This window comes from Punica granatum, chromosome 4 (assembly GCF_007655135.1).
Source record: "Punica granatum isolate Tunisia-2019 chromosome 4, ASM765513v2, whole genome shotgun sequence".
NCBI classification, from domain to species: Eukaryota; Viridiplantae; Streptophyta; class Magnoliopsida; order Myrtales; family Lythraceae; genus Punica; species Punica granatum.
Genome location: NC_045130.1, coordinates 32498660 through 32515381, shown reverse-complemented (window position 1 = coordinate 32515381; position 16722 = coordinate 32498660). Strand labels below are relative to the sequence as shown.

Here is a 16722-nt window from a genome sequence, read left to right as displayed (position 1 = left end):
ATGGGTTTCCATTATGCCATCTATCTAGGTAAATGGCATCATTTAACTAGCCCATGTGTGTGTATAAATGTAGACATATGTATGGCCCATGTATATGTATAAATGTAGACATATGAATGGTCATGTGTATGTATAAGTGTATACATATGTATGGCCCATTTATTTGTATAAATCGGTCTAATAAATTATGTCTAATTAATCAGTAAATTTAATCTCATTAAATATCTGATTAATCGGTCGCACCTTAAATCGTCTAATCAATATTAGACGATTTTATTGTTTTAAAATTATCTAGTCGATTTAGTCGTAATGAGTGACCATGTAGGTTTCCGGTTACATTGACAATAATATCAAAATTTCTATTTCAATATTATAAACAGTGAGCGACATCTAGCAATGTATCACTGTTACTCAAGTAATTGGAAAGTCAATTTCTCGACAAACCTTATGACTTATGTTATCGTACAATATGATCCCTTTATCCTTTATATCTCTATTGAGCCCAAGGCATGGTAATGTCATCATTGTATGGCACAATTTCTCTCTTTCTTGGTTTATCAAGTAAGTTTATCAGAACAAATGAGCTCGATATCCCTATATCGACTCATTTGGATATGCATACACTTTTAGACTCTACCCACCAAGCGGCCGTGAGATATCGCTCCCGTTAAGTAGGAGGGACAAATCCTATCTTGGTCACTCACATTCATCTCCATGCTCTGTGGCAATACCCAATAATTGTCTTTATAACCAACCTAATACGGTGGTGTTTGACAGCATCAAAGTATACAACATTACACATAGGAATCCATGATGACCTCAAGTCAAAGGTCCACTGCACCATAGTCACTACGAGATCTGCTAATGACAATCACGTAACAATCTATGTAACAATCTCATAGCGGGTCAGCCCAATACACATTACTCCTATTACATACATCTGGTGTGACTCGATGTCTCCACATCCATGACCTATGAGACTTGGTCATCAATCAACACCCACACTAGTCTATTCACATTATCGTCATCCTAATTAACGATAATACTTTGACTATGGACATTTAGGAATAGTGTTCAGTAATTAGAGGATCTCACAATCAAGTCATACTTGATGTCTATTGAACCTACTATTCCAAGGACGTTATTGTGTAAAATTAATATTTAGCGCAAAGCACACAATAATAGAAATGCATCGTATTATAATGAAATATATGTCATATTACAAAACTGATGACAGATTGTCTCTAGTGCATACACCAATTCCCAACAATTAGATCATTGGATGGCAACAATGCGCAAACTCCGATACTTGAAAAAATCATCGGGACAGAAAATTTTTCTCCGACCACAATCCATGGAGCTAATAGCCTATTGTGACTCTGATTGGGCTAGCTGCCCGATGACTCGAATGTTCGTCACAGGCTACTTGATAACACTTGGAGGTAGTCCAATCTCGTGGAAAACTAAGAAACAGACAACTATATCTAGTTCATATGCTGAAGCCGAATACAGAGCAATGGCAACTACAGTTAGTCAAGTTATTTGGCTACGCAGTCTACTTTCATCATTTGGCGTCACATTGTCCAGTCCTACTCAACTATATTGTGACAACCAAGTAGCACTCCACATCACTGCTAATCCAGTATTTCATGAACGAACCAAACATATTGAAATTGACTGTCATTTCATTCGGGAGCATTTACTATCCAAAACGATCGTTACCAATCACATAGCCACTCACATAGCCACACGTCTTCAGCTTGTTGATCTTTTCACCAAGGCTTTGGGACATGATTGCTTTCAATTTCTCCTCAGCAAGTTTGGAATTCGGGACCCTCACTCTTCAACTTGAGGGGAGTATTACAGGATATCCTCCATCCCCGGGCTGATCTCCATTATTTGTCTCCTTGATTTCTTTCCTTGTAAATAGTATTGTATTATAGGATAGATAGGTGGAAGGATTAATTAGAGGATCAATTACTTGTATCATTTAGAACACTTCCCTTATTTTTCTTTAGCTCATGGCTATATGTACAGAGACTTCTTATCAATGAATTAACACAAATTATTCACAAAAATTTCGCTTTCTACAACTACATTGGTACGTATAGCTTCTCTTTTCTTCCTTTTTGGAGTTTCTGATATGATCTATCCGATGCTCCTCCTCTACGCTATACACAACTTCAAAGTTGACAATGGCGTGAACATGCCATCCAGAATTGAAAGTGGCCCATATTGATATTCCTCATCAGTTCACGGGCTTGATCAGGCATATTAACTTTAAGGGGAAAAAAATGCCAGCTACAATTAAGTTATAAACAATGAAAACATTCATCATAAATTTCAAGACTCGAAACTCAATTGGAACTCAAATGGCTCAACTTCATTCTGTAGATGTAGGTTACAGGATATAAAACCCTAGCCAAATACTTACAAGGAAATAAACAAATGTGCTATGTTTAGGAAACCTAAAGTTAGGAAAGAAATCTCTGAATACTTAATCTAGTTAATATACAGTAAATGACCTTATATCGAAACTTCTAGAATATTGAGTTGACTATTCTGAGTATCCCAAGCATGTCGTATTACTCCCCTCAAGTTGGAGCATGAGGATTTTGAATGTCCAACTTACTAAGAAAAAAAGCAAAGCGATCTCGACCCAAAGCTTTTGTGAAGATATCTGTAAGCTGCAGTCTTGTCAGTTTATGCAAAGTGGCAATGACTTGAGACCCGATGCGTTCACGAATAAAGTGGCAGTCGATCTCAATGTGTTCCGTTCGTTCAAGAAACACAAGATTGGCCGCAATATGTAATACAGCCTAGTTGTCACAAAATAGTCAGGTAGGATGATTGAACTTGACTCTGAGTGAAGCAAGTAAACTTCGAAGCCACATTATTTCACTCACAGCAACCGTCATTGCTCTGTACTCAGCCTCAGCAGACGATCAAAAAACCATAGTCTGCTTCTTAATCTTCCATGAAATCGGTGAGCCTCCAAGCGTAATAAAATATCTTGTAACTGATCGTCGGGTCATGGGACAGCTTACCCAGTCGGTATCACAATAAGCAGTTGTTTCCAACGAACTGGGCCGCAAAAATATTCCCTATCCTAGGGATTGCTTCAAATAATGGACCACTCACATAACTGCATTCCAGTGAGATCGTCGTGGATCCTGCATGAATTGTGCCAAAATATGGACATCATAACTAAGCTCTGATCTAGTAATGGTTAGATAAATAAGTCAACCAACCAGCTGCTAATATCTGCTTGCATCATCAAGGCATGACCCGATATCCGCTAACAAATGGTGGTTCTGCTCCATTGGAAATGCTGATGGCTAAGCTACAAGCATTCCGCATTCTGCTAGTATATCCAACACATACTTCCATTGACTCAGAAATAGACCAGAATCCATTCGTTCAACCTCTATTCCCATAAAATATTTCAAAGGACCTAAATGATTAATGCGAAAGCACTGATTCAAATACTCATTGAAACAATCACATTGCTCTAAGTTGTTGTTGACCACTATAAGATTATCTACATAAACAAGAACTCCTAAAAACACGCTTTCCCTTCGAGTAGGTGAATAAGGAAAGACTGGCACCTGGTTGATGAAATCCATAACGACGTAGTGCTTTCGTAAATTTGGAATACCAATTCCAAGATGCTTTATGTAAGCCATACAACGATTTCCACAATCTATAGACAGCTGCTTGCTGCAAGAAAATCCCGGAGGTAACTTCATCTACACCTCCTCCTCTAGATCACTATGCAAGAACGCATTATTCACGTCCATCTGATGCATTTCCCAATCTCTCGCTGCAGCTACCGCCAATAGACAACTGACAGTAACAAGCTTAGCCACTGCAGTAAAAGTTTCATGAAAATCAATTCCTTCTACCTACGTGAATCTCTTGGCAACCAGACAAGCTCTACACCGCTCAATGCTCCCATCAGCTCATCTATTCACTTTGTACACCCATTTGCTATCAATAGGGCATTTTCTAGGCGGCAGCTTCTCTATAATCCATGTCATGTTCAGCTCCAAGGCTCGTATTTCCTCTGCCATTGCATGTCACAATCGAGAGTCACTGACCGCCTCCTTATAGGACTTGGGATCGATGTCCGAGTCGATGGCACCTAAATAAGATAAATCAACATCAGTAGCACTGGCATAATTAATGAAACTCTCAACGGGATAAGGCATACCTGAGGATTTTGGTGGAGCGGACGAGCTAGGGGGTGGTGAGTGGCCGTGTGTGTTCGTGTGTCATAATCCTTCAAGTAATCAGGAGCTTTCCTCTGTCGATCTGAATGTCGCAGCACAAAACCTTCACATTTGGAGAATCCACCGCTTCAGTCAAATCCACTTCCTCAGCCACCTCTTTGTCTAAATCAAATATCGTTCCCCTCTCTGCACTCTGATCACTCTGCCTCATGGGGCTGCCATGTCCTATTCTCTGAGCTGATCCGGGACTATTCTGTCGTGCTGGGCTTCCTTGTCCAGTGTTCCGTACAGACTTCTCGACTACACCTCCATTCTCAGCTTGCACCTCTCCCGAGGGCACCTGCGGGGCTGAATTATCATTGCTCTTCCCCTCAATCCACATATATGTGAGTACTTAATCTAGTTAATACACAGTAAGTGACAATGTGTCGAAACTTCTAGAATACCAAGCTGAATATCCCGAGTATCCCGAGCATGTCGTATTAATTCATCTTAAAATTAAGTGCAGCAAGTTCACCGAAAAAATAAAGTGCCACAATTGAGTATGGTAAATGAAAATGGCAGCTTCAATTAACTTAAGGACGGGAAATCATCCATCTTATAAAATGAGGTGCAACAAATTAGTATTGTATATAAAAGATACTAATGCTGCACAATATTCTCAAGTTTAATCTCCAAGTAGAAAACGAAGACATACTTAACAATTTACAATTAGGATCCCTTCGGTCACAATCCTCACTTTCGGTCTTGATAATAGTTCATTCTAGTGCATGAGAAGACCGAAGCTTCAGCAATAATATGGTCTTTTCGAGGAATCAGGTGGGAAGCGAGGTGCTGCAATTAAAAGAGATTTTGAAAAATGCACAAATAAATTAATAAAACATATACATACGTATAGATATGCATTTCTTACAGGTTCATGATCTTTCCATAATTTCACTATTATCTCTCATTAATTCAAGGCTTTTCACAACCCAAGAAGTTTCCCAATCCATGTAATACATGAATCTCTCCTAAAGAATTTCATGGTGCAGACAGTCAAAGAGAATTTACAACACAAGTTGAGGTTTTCACCAAATGGGTGTTAGGGCGCAATCAAGTTTTGTTTATCAGCTTTTATTTATATTTTAATGCAATAGATTATTTCTTTTTCCTATTTCGGCATTATTCTAGATTTTTTATATAAAAATTAAGTACCATAGTTACACTTATGAATTAAAATAATCAAGAAACTCGAGAAATTGCAAGGTCTTGACTTTCATCTTCTCAATATAATTTTTGTTTGTCATGCTCTCGATATAATTATTACTCAATATTTTTCTTATAAGAATTAAATTCCATCAGGACACACACATATATATATTAAAATAATCAGGAAATTCCGAGAAATTGTATGGAACTGTGGGTCATCAAATGGATCAACGACATTGATCCAAATGGAGCATCGTCATTCATTCTTTCCATATCATCTCTGCATTATATATTATATGTAGATATTTTATTCATATATACTATTTAATTTTTACTCATGAAATAATTTTTTTTGTATTTTCCAGAATAATAGTTAAGAATGAATAATTTCATTAATGTTATTAAATTTTTTGAGCAATCAAAATGACAACCAATCAAGAGCCGAGGATTTTTAAAAAATGATGTCACGGCACTCCTTCATATTCAACTTTTACATATTAAACTTGATGCTATGATATAATATGCATTACTATGAATAACATGATGTTTTTGTTTAATTCTATTTCATTCAATGCTAAAAGTTCTCAATTGTACGTGATATAACATGCTGCAAGGGCCAGGGACTCACTCTTAAATGAAATTTTATATTACATCAGTAACTATACAACCAGTGCAAGGATTAGTTTTGTTCCAATATCAACATAAGAGTGACTAGCAAGAGATATATTTCGATTCGTTCAAAGAAATTCTTTGAAGCAATCCTATCTCATTAGATAATATGAAAAAATATCAATAAAATTCCAGTAAATAGATAAATTATATATTAGCACATGATAGCGGGACATGAGTTCGTGCAATAAAAGAATCAATTGATTATTTCTGTTATCACCATATTATCGAGAGAGAAACTATTTGAGATTTCATCATTCTCGTCCGTTCATCTTTGGTACAATGATTGCACTATAAAATTTTCCAGTTAGTCCACATCGGGGGAGAAATTAAACTACCTAACTGATATAACTCAATCGATGGCCGAGTAGGCTAACTATGGGATGCATATAATATACACCTCAATGAAATCATGATATCAAAGATGGTACAATGCAATAACGTACACTCTCATCTAATGACAAAGAGATTCGGAATTCGGTACCAATGGCAGGATGGGACTACCCATACTTATTTATCATCTATTATGATTTTTATTTCATTGAAATATATTCATGAGTCTTTATTGGACTACCCATTGTACTATTGTCAATTTCGGACCAAAAATGCTCACCTCCAACTTTGAATAATTGTTTCCAATTGGAGCACATTTTTGTGGATAAATCTTTGAACGTAAGTACGGAATAAAAAAAATTCTCCATTTTGTACTAAAATGATGTAACCCAAAATTTATATCATTTGGCTGATGACTCGACCAGGATAGACTTAAACCCAAGAGACCCCAAGCGTAAATTAAAAGACACATCTCAATATCTGGCGTAGCATCATTCTTATGCTTATATACCAAGTTAATAAGATGCCAGTGAAGTAAATATATTAAAGTCAACCAAATCCATATAAAGGGATAAATGCTTAGATTGGGCTAATTAGTTTACATAACATCATAGTTATTATCCATAAGTTTCATAATAAAGTTTGTTTCATATATATATATATATATACATATACTCATGAATTAATGGCACGGGTTTATTTACAATAATAATTATTCGTAATTTTTGGAACTTCTATAATAACTATATTTTGAATAATAATTCTAATTAAGCGACGGTTTTTCTTTGAATTCTCTTATTTAAATTAGTACATTGGCTCTCTATTTAATCGTTAATATTCTCTTATGTTGTTATGTTCTTACTTTCATACGCGGAGTTATAACACCTATTATAAATATATATTATGAGAACTTATTTTTCATAAAATATATTTATCTATTTTTTACATAAATAAAAAATAATATTTATTTGTTTATTATAATATTTAGTTTTATAATATTGATAGCATTAATTACATGCATTTATTATTTGATGTAGTATGTCTTACTATATATAGATTTTTACGTAAATTTAAAATAATATTTATTTGTTTATTATAATATTTGTTTGGAAAAAAGACAAAAACCCCAATTGTGGTTTGAGATAGGAACAAATCGCATCATGTTATTTTATTTGGGACAGTTAACCTCCTGTGGTTTGCTCCGTTAGACATAGGGGTTACAGCGTTAATTTTTTTCATTTTCAATCCTCAATCTTTAACTTTCTAATCATTTTGATCCTAAATCTTTTTCTTTTATCATTCATATTCTCAATTTTTCATTTTGTTTCATTTTTATCCTATAATGAAAAATTGAATGAGGAGGGGCTCGGGGTCGCCAATTGGCGACCCCAAACCCTCCACCAAGGGCGCCGGCACCCACAGAGGACGCCGGCAACCTCGGCGGATGGGTCGAGGTCGCCGATTGGTGGCCCTGACCCTGAATCAACTGGTGACCCTAAGTCGGAGTCCCTGGTCGATTCGGGGTCATCGACGCCAATTGGCGACCCCGACCCCTCCATCGAGGGCACCGGTGTCCTCTATGGGTGCCGGCGCCCACGGTGGAGGGGTCGAGGTCTCCGATTGGCGGCCCCGACCCCGAGTCTGAGTCCCCGGTCGATTCGGGGTCGGGGTCGACAATCGGCGAACCCGACCCCTCTACCGAGGGCATCGGCGTCCTCTGTGGGTGCCGATGCCCTTGGTGGAGGGTTCAAGGTCGCCAATTGATGGCCCCAACCCCCTCCCCTTTCGATTTTTAGTTATAAGACTAAAATGAAACAAAATAGAAAGTTGAGGATAATTATGATAAAAGAAAAAAATTTAGGATCAAAATCATTAAAAAGTTAAAGATTGAGGACTGAAAATAAAAAAAATAACGTCGTAACCCCTTATGTCTAACAGAGCAAATCACATGGGATTAATTATTTCAAATAAAATAATATAGTGCAATTTGTCCCGACCACAAATCAAAGGGGGTTTTAGTCTTTTCCCCTATTTGTTTTTATAACACTAATAGCATTAATTGCATGCATTTATTATTACGTTGTTTTACTATACATAGATGATAGACGTAGCTTATCTTCTTTTTTTATTTGGGTAGGTAAATATGAATGTACCTTATCGATAATATGCACCTTATTCCCCATTGACACGACAGTATTATCCAAAACTAATCCATTTTAATCATGATCAAAATAAAGATATATATTTTAATGCTCGATCTCCCGACTGAATTAGTCAGATCCCATTGGACTCTAGATATCGGGGTACACACCGAAAAAAAATAAAAATATATACCATTGATCCATTCCTCAACCTCTATATATAGTCATCGACTAAAAAAATTACAGTATTATCTAAAGCAAACAATACATACAAAACATGGCTAGTTTTTCCCTTATCGTCCTCATTTCAGTTTCGTTCACTGTATTCCTTTCAGTTTCTGCTGAAGATGCCAGAGTGTCCACTGCAGATCTATCGAGCTCGGGACAAGCCATGAAACACCGGAAGAACTTTACCTATGTTTGTGATCCCGAGAGGTACAAACATTTGGGACTGAACGTGTTGAAGTTCTCGTTCTGCGACTCCTCGCTCTCCTATAGTACGAGGGCAAAGGACTTGGTCAGGCGCATGACACTGGCCGAGAAGGTCCGTCAGCTCGGAAACAAGGCTTATGGTGTCCCGAGGCTCGGCCTGCCAAAGTACGAGTGGTGGTCCGAGGCCCTACATGGCGTGTCCAAAATTGGTCCGGGCACGTTCTTCGACACTGTCGTCCCGGGGGCGACTAGCTTTCCCACCGTAGTCCTCTTGGCCGCAACTTTCAACGAGTCCCTGTGGAAAAACATCGGGCAGGTACATAGTAGTTGTACTACGACATTAGCTTTTTGTTTTTCATAGATATGTATGAAACTATTGTCATGATTTCATGGATTAATAAAAAAAATCATTTTTCACATTTTAATAATTTTAACAAGAATTTTTTTTCTTAATCTAAAAGTGCACAAATTTTCAATTTAATACTAATTCTAGCACGACGTCAACTTTTGCGTTAATTTAAATGAAAATTGCTAACGCGTAGGTCGAGTGAGACCTGCCATATTTTCTTTATAATAAAATTATTTCAGAAAAAAAAACAAAAGAAAATTAAAGGAATAAAAAAGGCAAAAACCAAAATCAAGGAGGAGGGGCGGTGGCCGGTGGTGGGAGCCTCGTCTCCTGCCACCACCCCTTGATTGGGGTTGCTGGCAACCACAAAGGCCGCCCACTAGTCCTATACCGTCAGCAATTTCCGTCCAAATTAACGGAAAAGTTGATGTCACGCTAAAATTATTATCAATTTGAAAATTTGTGCATTTTTATGTTAAAAAAAATTCGTATTAGAATCTTTAAAATTTGAAAAGTTTATGTTTTGTTTTTTTATTAACACTAATTTCATTAGCTTAGAGAAAATATTATTCACATGATTTCTATCAATTAATTAAATATATTTACACTTATTTCCCGCACCCATATTCATTGCGAAATCTCAAAATGACAATGTTAGATGTCTCGTGATTTCGCTAGCTACGAAAATCAATTAGGTCATATACGGTCCGAAAAAGTTCATATATCAAATTCTAAGGTCATATTCCGTAAAAGATTACATGCATGAATTATAACAGTTTTCGTTTCGGATAAATTGATACTAATTTACACTTTGTTTTGCTGTCATAAGGTTGTTTCTACTGAAGCGAGGGCAATGTACAACCTCGGCCGTGCAGGATTAACCTTTTGGAGTCCGAACATCAACGTGGTAAGAGACCCGAGATGGGGACGTGCCCTTGAGACCCCTGGGGAGGATCCTTTTGTCGCTGGCAGGTATGCCGTGAACTATGTCCGAGGACTCCAGGACGTGGAGGGAGCCGAATCCGTGTCCAACCCGGACGAACGCCCCCTCAAGGTCTCCGCCTGTTGCAAGCACTACGCTGCCTATGATGTCGACAATTGGCTGGGGGTCGATCGGTTCCATTTCGATGCGAGGGTAAGTACATATGGTCTTTCAAAGAAAATTTGCCCATGATATGTTTTTGGAAATTTGCTGATATTTGATTTCCTTGTCACTTGGAATTAGGTCACTGAGCAAGACATGCTAGAGACATTCCTTAAACCGTTCGAAATGTGCGTGAGAGATGGTGATGTCAGCAGTGTGATGTGCTCTTACAACCGTGTGAACGGAATCCCAACCTGTGCTGATTCCAAGATTCTGAAAGATACCATTAGAGGAGAGTGGAATCTTCATGGGTAATAATTATTTATTTTTGCACGATTTCAATTTGTAGAAAAATAAAAATGAAAACCCAAATTCGTTGGGATTAAAAATAAAACTAACTTGAATTGGTTTAAGTGGTTCAATACTTGTTTCTCTTAAACAAGGTCTGGAGTTCGAGTCATGTGAATGAAGAAAATTCACGCTGAAAGAGTTTTACTCATTTCGTGGGGTGACTCGGCTTGAACTGGATTAGTTGAGATCCACTGAACTTTCGAATACCATAGTACATACTAAAACAAAAAAAAACTCTTTGGATGATGGTTCAATTGTATTGTTGTCTCAGGTATATTGTTTCAGACTGTGACTCAATCCAAGTAATGGTGGATAATCACAAGTATCTTCAAGATACGAAAGAGGACGCAGTGGCAAGAACCTTGAAAGCGGGTGAATACGCGATGTTGCTATCGAGTGTTTATATAGTAAGTTCATGGAATGATTTTTAGTGAATCGGTCGCTATTTGTATGTGTAGGTTTGGATTTGGACTGTGGAGAGTTTTACCCGAATTTCACGGCTAATGCCGTGGAGCAAGGGAAGGTTCAGGTGAAGGACATTGACACCTCCTTGGAGTATCTTTACATTGTGCTAATGAGGCTCGGCTACTTCGACGGAAACCGCGCTTATGACAAGCTCGGGAAGGACAATATCTGTACCGATGAGAACATTGAGCTTGCAGCTCAGGCGGCTAGGGAAGGAATCGTTCTTCTGAAGAACAACAAAACGTTGCCTCTCAGCACCAACAAGATACGTAAAATCGCTGTGGTCGGACCTCATGCCAATGCTACTTTTCCCATGATCGGAAACTATGCAGGTACGACTACGACACATTTGATTCGATCACTCAATGATCGCTTTCTTAGAGCATGAGCCAGCTGTTGAACGAAAATTCTACTGATTCCTACGATTTTCTGTCCTCCTTAAGGAATTCCATGCCGGTATGTTACTGCAATTGAAGGCTTTTCAAAATATGCTAAGGTAATATACCGAATAGGCTGCGATGTCACTTGCAAGAATGAGAGCCTCATATGGCCCGCTGTGAGAGCTGCAAAGGAGGCGGACGCGACCATCATCGTCGCGGGCTTAGATTTATCCGTCGAGGCTGAGGGTCTAGACAGAGAGGATCTTCTTCTGCCAGGCTATCAGACTAAACTTATTCAACAAATCGCCGAGACCTCGCGAGGACCGGTGATTCTCGTGATCATGTCTGGTGGCGGTGTGGACATCTCTTTTGCTGAGAATAACCCTAAGATCAAGGCCATCCTCTGGGCTAGTTATCCCGGACAGGAAGGCGGCCGTGCCATTGCCGACGTCATATTCGGAAAATATAATCCAGGTAAATTGAACTTACAAATTGATCCTTAATTTCATTTTTGACTAATTTTCCTAATCAGTTAATTAAACTTTCAGGAGGAAGGTTGCCATTGACATGGTACCAGGCCAATTACGTAGACATGCTACCAATGACATCGATGTCGTTGAGACCGGTGATTGATACGGGCTTCCCGGGTCGCACGTACAAATTCTACAATGGCTCTGTGGTCTATCCCTTTGGGCATGGTCTCAGCTACACGCGTTTCAAATACATGCTAACCCATGCGAAGCCTTCCATCGACATCAAGCTCGACAAATTCCAACACTGCCACAGCCTTAGGTACGATGAGGCCAGCTACGTCCCTCCTTGCCCTGCAATCCTAATCGATGATTTGAAATGTGACCAGGACTTAGAATTCGAAGTCGAGGTCATGAATGTCGGCAAGATGGACGGCACCAAGGTCGTACTCGTCTACTCCCAGCCCCCGAGCGGAGTTGCAAGGACCCATATCAAGCAAGTTATCGGTTTCAAGAAGGTGTTCGTCAAGGCTGGAGACAAATCAAAGGTCAATTTTCGGATCAACGCTTGCGCTGCCTTAGGTCTTGTGGATTATCGCGGTTATAAACTTCTCCCTTCAGGCAGCCACACGATCCTAATCGGAGATAGAGGCATGTCTTTCCCGATCGTCATAAACTATGACCAGTAGTTTTGAATTGAAGTACACAATTAGAGAGTCGAAGTAAACAAGCAGTCAGTAAACAGTAATATGGATCAATTGTACCCGCATTGGTTTTGCGTATGTTTTGCGGTTTTATCCAAGTTAGAAAGAGGGCACATAATGAATCACCCATGAGAATTGAACTGAAAAATTCTTTTAATTAGTATTCTATCTCATGCTTTGCACGGGTTCATTATTGTATACCTATTAATATTTTTTATTAGAACTATTCACATTTTTAACAATAACTTTTCTCATTAGTAACAATAAATTATTAATTTGAAACTCAAAACAATAATCTTCAATCATATTAGATTATATATAAATGATTAAATAAAAATTTTCTAACTAATTTTCTTATACAATATGAATTATATATCGATCAATGATCAATATATTGATTTATCATGGATATTCAGTTAATATTTTACAAAGTCACAATTTTATTTTTGCTCTAAAAGGCATGGTTTTGTGAGATTCTAATTTTCAAATATTTTAATGAATCATAAGCTTATAGAATTTGTGATGAATTAATTTTTCAAATAACCTTAATTCCATTAAATTAGTGGATTGTGATAATCTTTATCTTTTTTGAAAATTACATAAATAAAAATTAATTGTTTTTTGTTATCCAATCTTTGTTATCATAAAGTTACCTGATTCATTTAATTTTTTAAATAAAAAGCTTTCTTTTTAAGTCATTCAATTAATTAATTAATTAATTATCCCATTGATAATTTGAACAATTTAAATTTGAATTTTTTTATATTTATGAAATTATGCATTTATCATTTATATTGACCAACTTCTAATAAATATATGTATAATCTACATAGATAGATAATTTTCTAAATTATATTAGTCCAAGGAGTTTCCTCATATGTATTTTACTATATATATATATATATAAATGGATATATGAATACCATAATTAAAATATATTTTATAATTATGCAAATAATATCAAATTATATCATGTCTTCAATCTTAATAGAAAAAAGGATAAGTATAGTGGCTAAAGCAATGGAAACATATATTTTTTGTATTTATTTTTCAAATTTAATAAGAATAAGAAAATTTTATGAAAATTAACTGATAAATTAATCAAATTGATATTTCTAACTCCATTAAATATAGGCCTATTAATTGCTTGCAGTAGTCAATATTACAATATATATGGATATGGATGAATGGATTTCGACATGGAGCCTCTCGTTAGCATAGTTGGCTCTAAAATGCATAAGATGACTCCACATCAATTAAATAATATCTCATATTCGAGTCTTGTGATACCTCTTAGTGGGATCGACCCTGTTCAAACTGGATTAGTCAAAATCTATTGAACTTCCATATACTGGAGTGCACACCCAAAAATATTATCTCCAAAAAATATCACTTCAGAGAAAAATTATATTGTGCATAAAAAAATTACGAATGTGTTTAGTTTTTGAGTTAAATTGAATTGAGTTTTTATTTTAATTAATTTGTAATGATTGTACTGTTGAATTATGAGAAAAAATGTTAAAAATAATGAATAGTTGAGAGAAAGTAATGATTAAACAATAATTGTGTCGTTGAATTGTGAAAAAAGTAATGAATAGTTAAGAGAATTTAATATTAAAAATTGAATTGAATGGTTAAAAAAAATTAAAAAATGAAAAAAGTAATGATTATATTATTGAATTGAAAATAAGTGAAGTTGAGTTGAGTAGAATTGAAAATTTTTTAAAAACCAAACACACATATTTCATTATCTCATTTAAACATGTTAAAATAATAAATATATGAAAAAAGAAATTAACGTTTTGAAGTGATAAAAGAAGCAAAGATGGAACCGATGCTATTTTCTTTTATTTTCAAGCGACATGAATTCAAAGTCCTCTCTTTTTCTTTGTCATCTGTAAAAACCAACTCTGAAATGTTAAAAACTATAACAAAACTTCTATAGTCACTCGATAGCGATTGGAGGATCGACTTCTCATACGACTTGGATTCCATCAACTGAAGTCGATCCAATAACTATCATCATGCAAAATGACGATAATTTAAGTGAACATAGAATCTGCCACGACTTAACCTGCCTCACTACACATCACATATACTTAAAAATAAAAATAAAAAAGAGAGAGAAAAACTAGTGGCTATAGATCGCGTTGAAGCTTTAGCCTGGACAAAAATCTAATCCATCTACACTGATAGGCCCCCAAGATATGAACTCCCCGGACTGGTGAATTACAGCCTGCCACGTGGACAGACACTGACGTTAACGGAATCTACGACTGCCAATGAGATGATAGATAGAGATAACACCGGATAACGATCTTAGCCCGCGACCATATATTTATACCGGCCCGAACTGACACTACCTCCTCACCTCTCCACAATCTCAAAGCCCAAGAAGCCCGCAAAGCCAGAAACACAGAAATGGCCGCTTCAACCATGGCGCTCTCCTCCCCCTCCTTCGCCGGCAAGGCGGTCAAGCTCTCCCCATCAGCCCCCGAGCTCCTCGGCAACGGCCGCGTCAGCATGAGGAAGAGCACCGCCAAGTCGGTCTCCTCCGGGAGCCCGTGGTACGGCCCCGACAGGGTCAAGTACCTCGGCCCGTTCTCCGGCGAGCCCCCGAGCTACCTCACCGGCGAATTCCCCGGCGACTATGGTTGGGACACAGCCGGGCTCTCGGCCGACCCCGAGACCTTCGCCAAGAACCGCGAGCTCGAGGTGATCCACTGCAGGTGGGCCATGCTCGGGGCCCTGGGCTGCGTCTTCCCGGAGCTCCTGGCCCGTAACGGAGTCAAGTTCGGCGAGGCCGTTTGGTTCAAGGCCGGCGCCCAGATTTTCAGCGAGGGCGGGCTTGACTACCTCGGCAACCCGAGCCTGATCCACGCCCAGAGCATCCTGGCCATCTGGGCCTGCCAGGTGATCCTCATGGGAGCCGTTGAGGGCTACAGAATTGCTGGCGGGCCACTCGGTGAGGTCACCGACCCGCTCTATCCGGGAGGGAGCTTCGACCCGTTGGGACTAGCAGACGACCCCGAGGCCTTCGCCGAGCTCAAGGTGAAGGAGATCAAGAACGGCAGGCTTGCCATGTTCTCGATGTTCGGGTTCTTCGTCCAGGCCATCGTGACCGGGAAGGGCCCCTTGGAGAACCTGGCCGACCACTTGGCCGACCCCGTCAACAACAACGCCTGGGCCTACGCCACCAATTTCGTCCCCGGAAAGTGAAATCTCTTCATGGATTAGCGGTTTACCCGTTGGAAAAGGATTGTGTTTGGCACATGATTGTATCGATCTGTCTCGTGGACGCGTGATGTAATGTAAATGTCTGCAAATTAATGGAGAGGACGATGTTTCGAGTTTTTTGCAGAATATGCAATGTTATGTTATTTGCTTGGTCTTTTCCCCTTTTTTTTTTTTTTCTTTTTCCCCCCGGTGAACTTATCAGCTCCATCGTTCCCTGAATTATTATTCCAGATCTCTGCCCTGAATTTTTTTCCCTTTTTTCATATGAAAGGAACTGCAATGAGCTATATTTTCTTTTTTCCTAATTATGGGCATTTTCATGTTGTAATAAAAAAGAAAATCATAATTCACCGGAAAAAGGAAAATTATAATTATAAATAGATATAGGATGCAGCGAATGCATGCGGGCTCTCATATAAAATCAAGAAATTTCGTACGTCGAAAAAATAAATCAAGAGTTATTATTAGAAGACTTTCGTGATTCTTTGTTTTCCTCCTCTTGTTTGCAGATTAGATTCATGAAATATTCTTATCATCGAAAAAAGCAATTATGTTAAGGCATAAATAAAAGGAAAAGAAAACCTTAAAAGAGCCATGATGGATACAGAAGTAAGATTTTCCAACTTTCTTAAGAATTGGAATTTCACTTAAAAGAAGATATACATATAGAGCCTCGTCTAAGAG

The 16722-nt window shown here is 38.0% G+C and overlaps 2 protein-coding genes across 2 annotated transcripts; both read left to right on the top strand.

Moving 5' to 3' along the window:
* Positions 1 to 8840: 8840 nt before the first annotated feature.
* On the top strand, positions 8841 to 12954 carry LOC116203357 (probable beta-D-xylosidase 5). The gene is made up of 7 exons (XM_031535046.1): positions 8841 to 9314; positions 10177 to 10482; positions 10573 to 10742; positions 11054 to 11154; positions 11241 to 11579; positions 11691 to 12101; positions 12176 to 12954. Exons 1-7 carry the CDS (start codon positions 8844 to 8846, stop codon positions 12784 to 12786), a joined length of 2409 nt encoding a protein of 802 aa, XP_031390906.1. The 5' UTR covers positions 8841 to 8843; the 3' UTR covers positions 12787 to 12954.
* A 2202-nt stretch (positions 12955 to 15156) lies between these two features.
* On the top strand, positions 15157 to 16195 carry LOC116203877 (chlorophyll a-b binding protein of LHCII type 1). Its single transcript, XM_031535836.1, has one exon. It carries the CDS (start codon positions 15223 to 15225, stop codon positions 16018 to 16020), a length of 798 nt encoding a protein of 265 aa, XP_031391696.1. The 5' UTR covers positions 15157 to 15222; the 3' UTR covers positions 16021 to 16195.
* Positions 16196 to 16722: the final 527 nt, after the last annotated feature.

Bases quoted from the DNA above. Each gene is read 5' to 3' on its own strand.
- LOC116203357 (XM_031535046.1), top strand. From the start codon at position 8,844: ATGGCTAGTTTTTCCCTTATCGTCCTCATTTCAGTTTCGTTCACTGTA. The intron at 10,483-10,572 runs GTAAGTACATAT...ACTTGGAATTAG, and splicing joins GGTTCCATTTCGATGCGAGG to GTCACTGAGCAAGACATGCT. The intron at 11,155-11,240 runs GTGAATACGCGA...TTGTATGTGTAG, and splicing joins GGCAAGAACCTTGAAAGCGG to GTTTGGATTTGGACTGTGGA.
- LOC116203877 (XM_031535836.1), top strand. From the start codon at position 15,223: ATGGCCGCTTCAACCATGGCGCTCTCCTCCCCCTCCTTCGCCGGCAAG.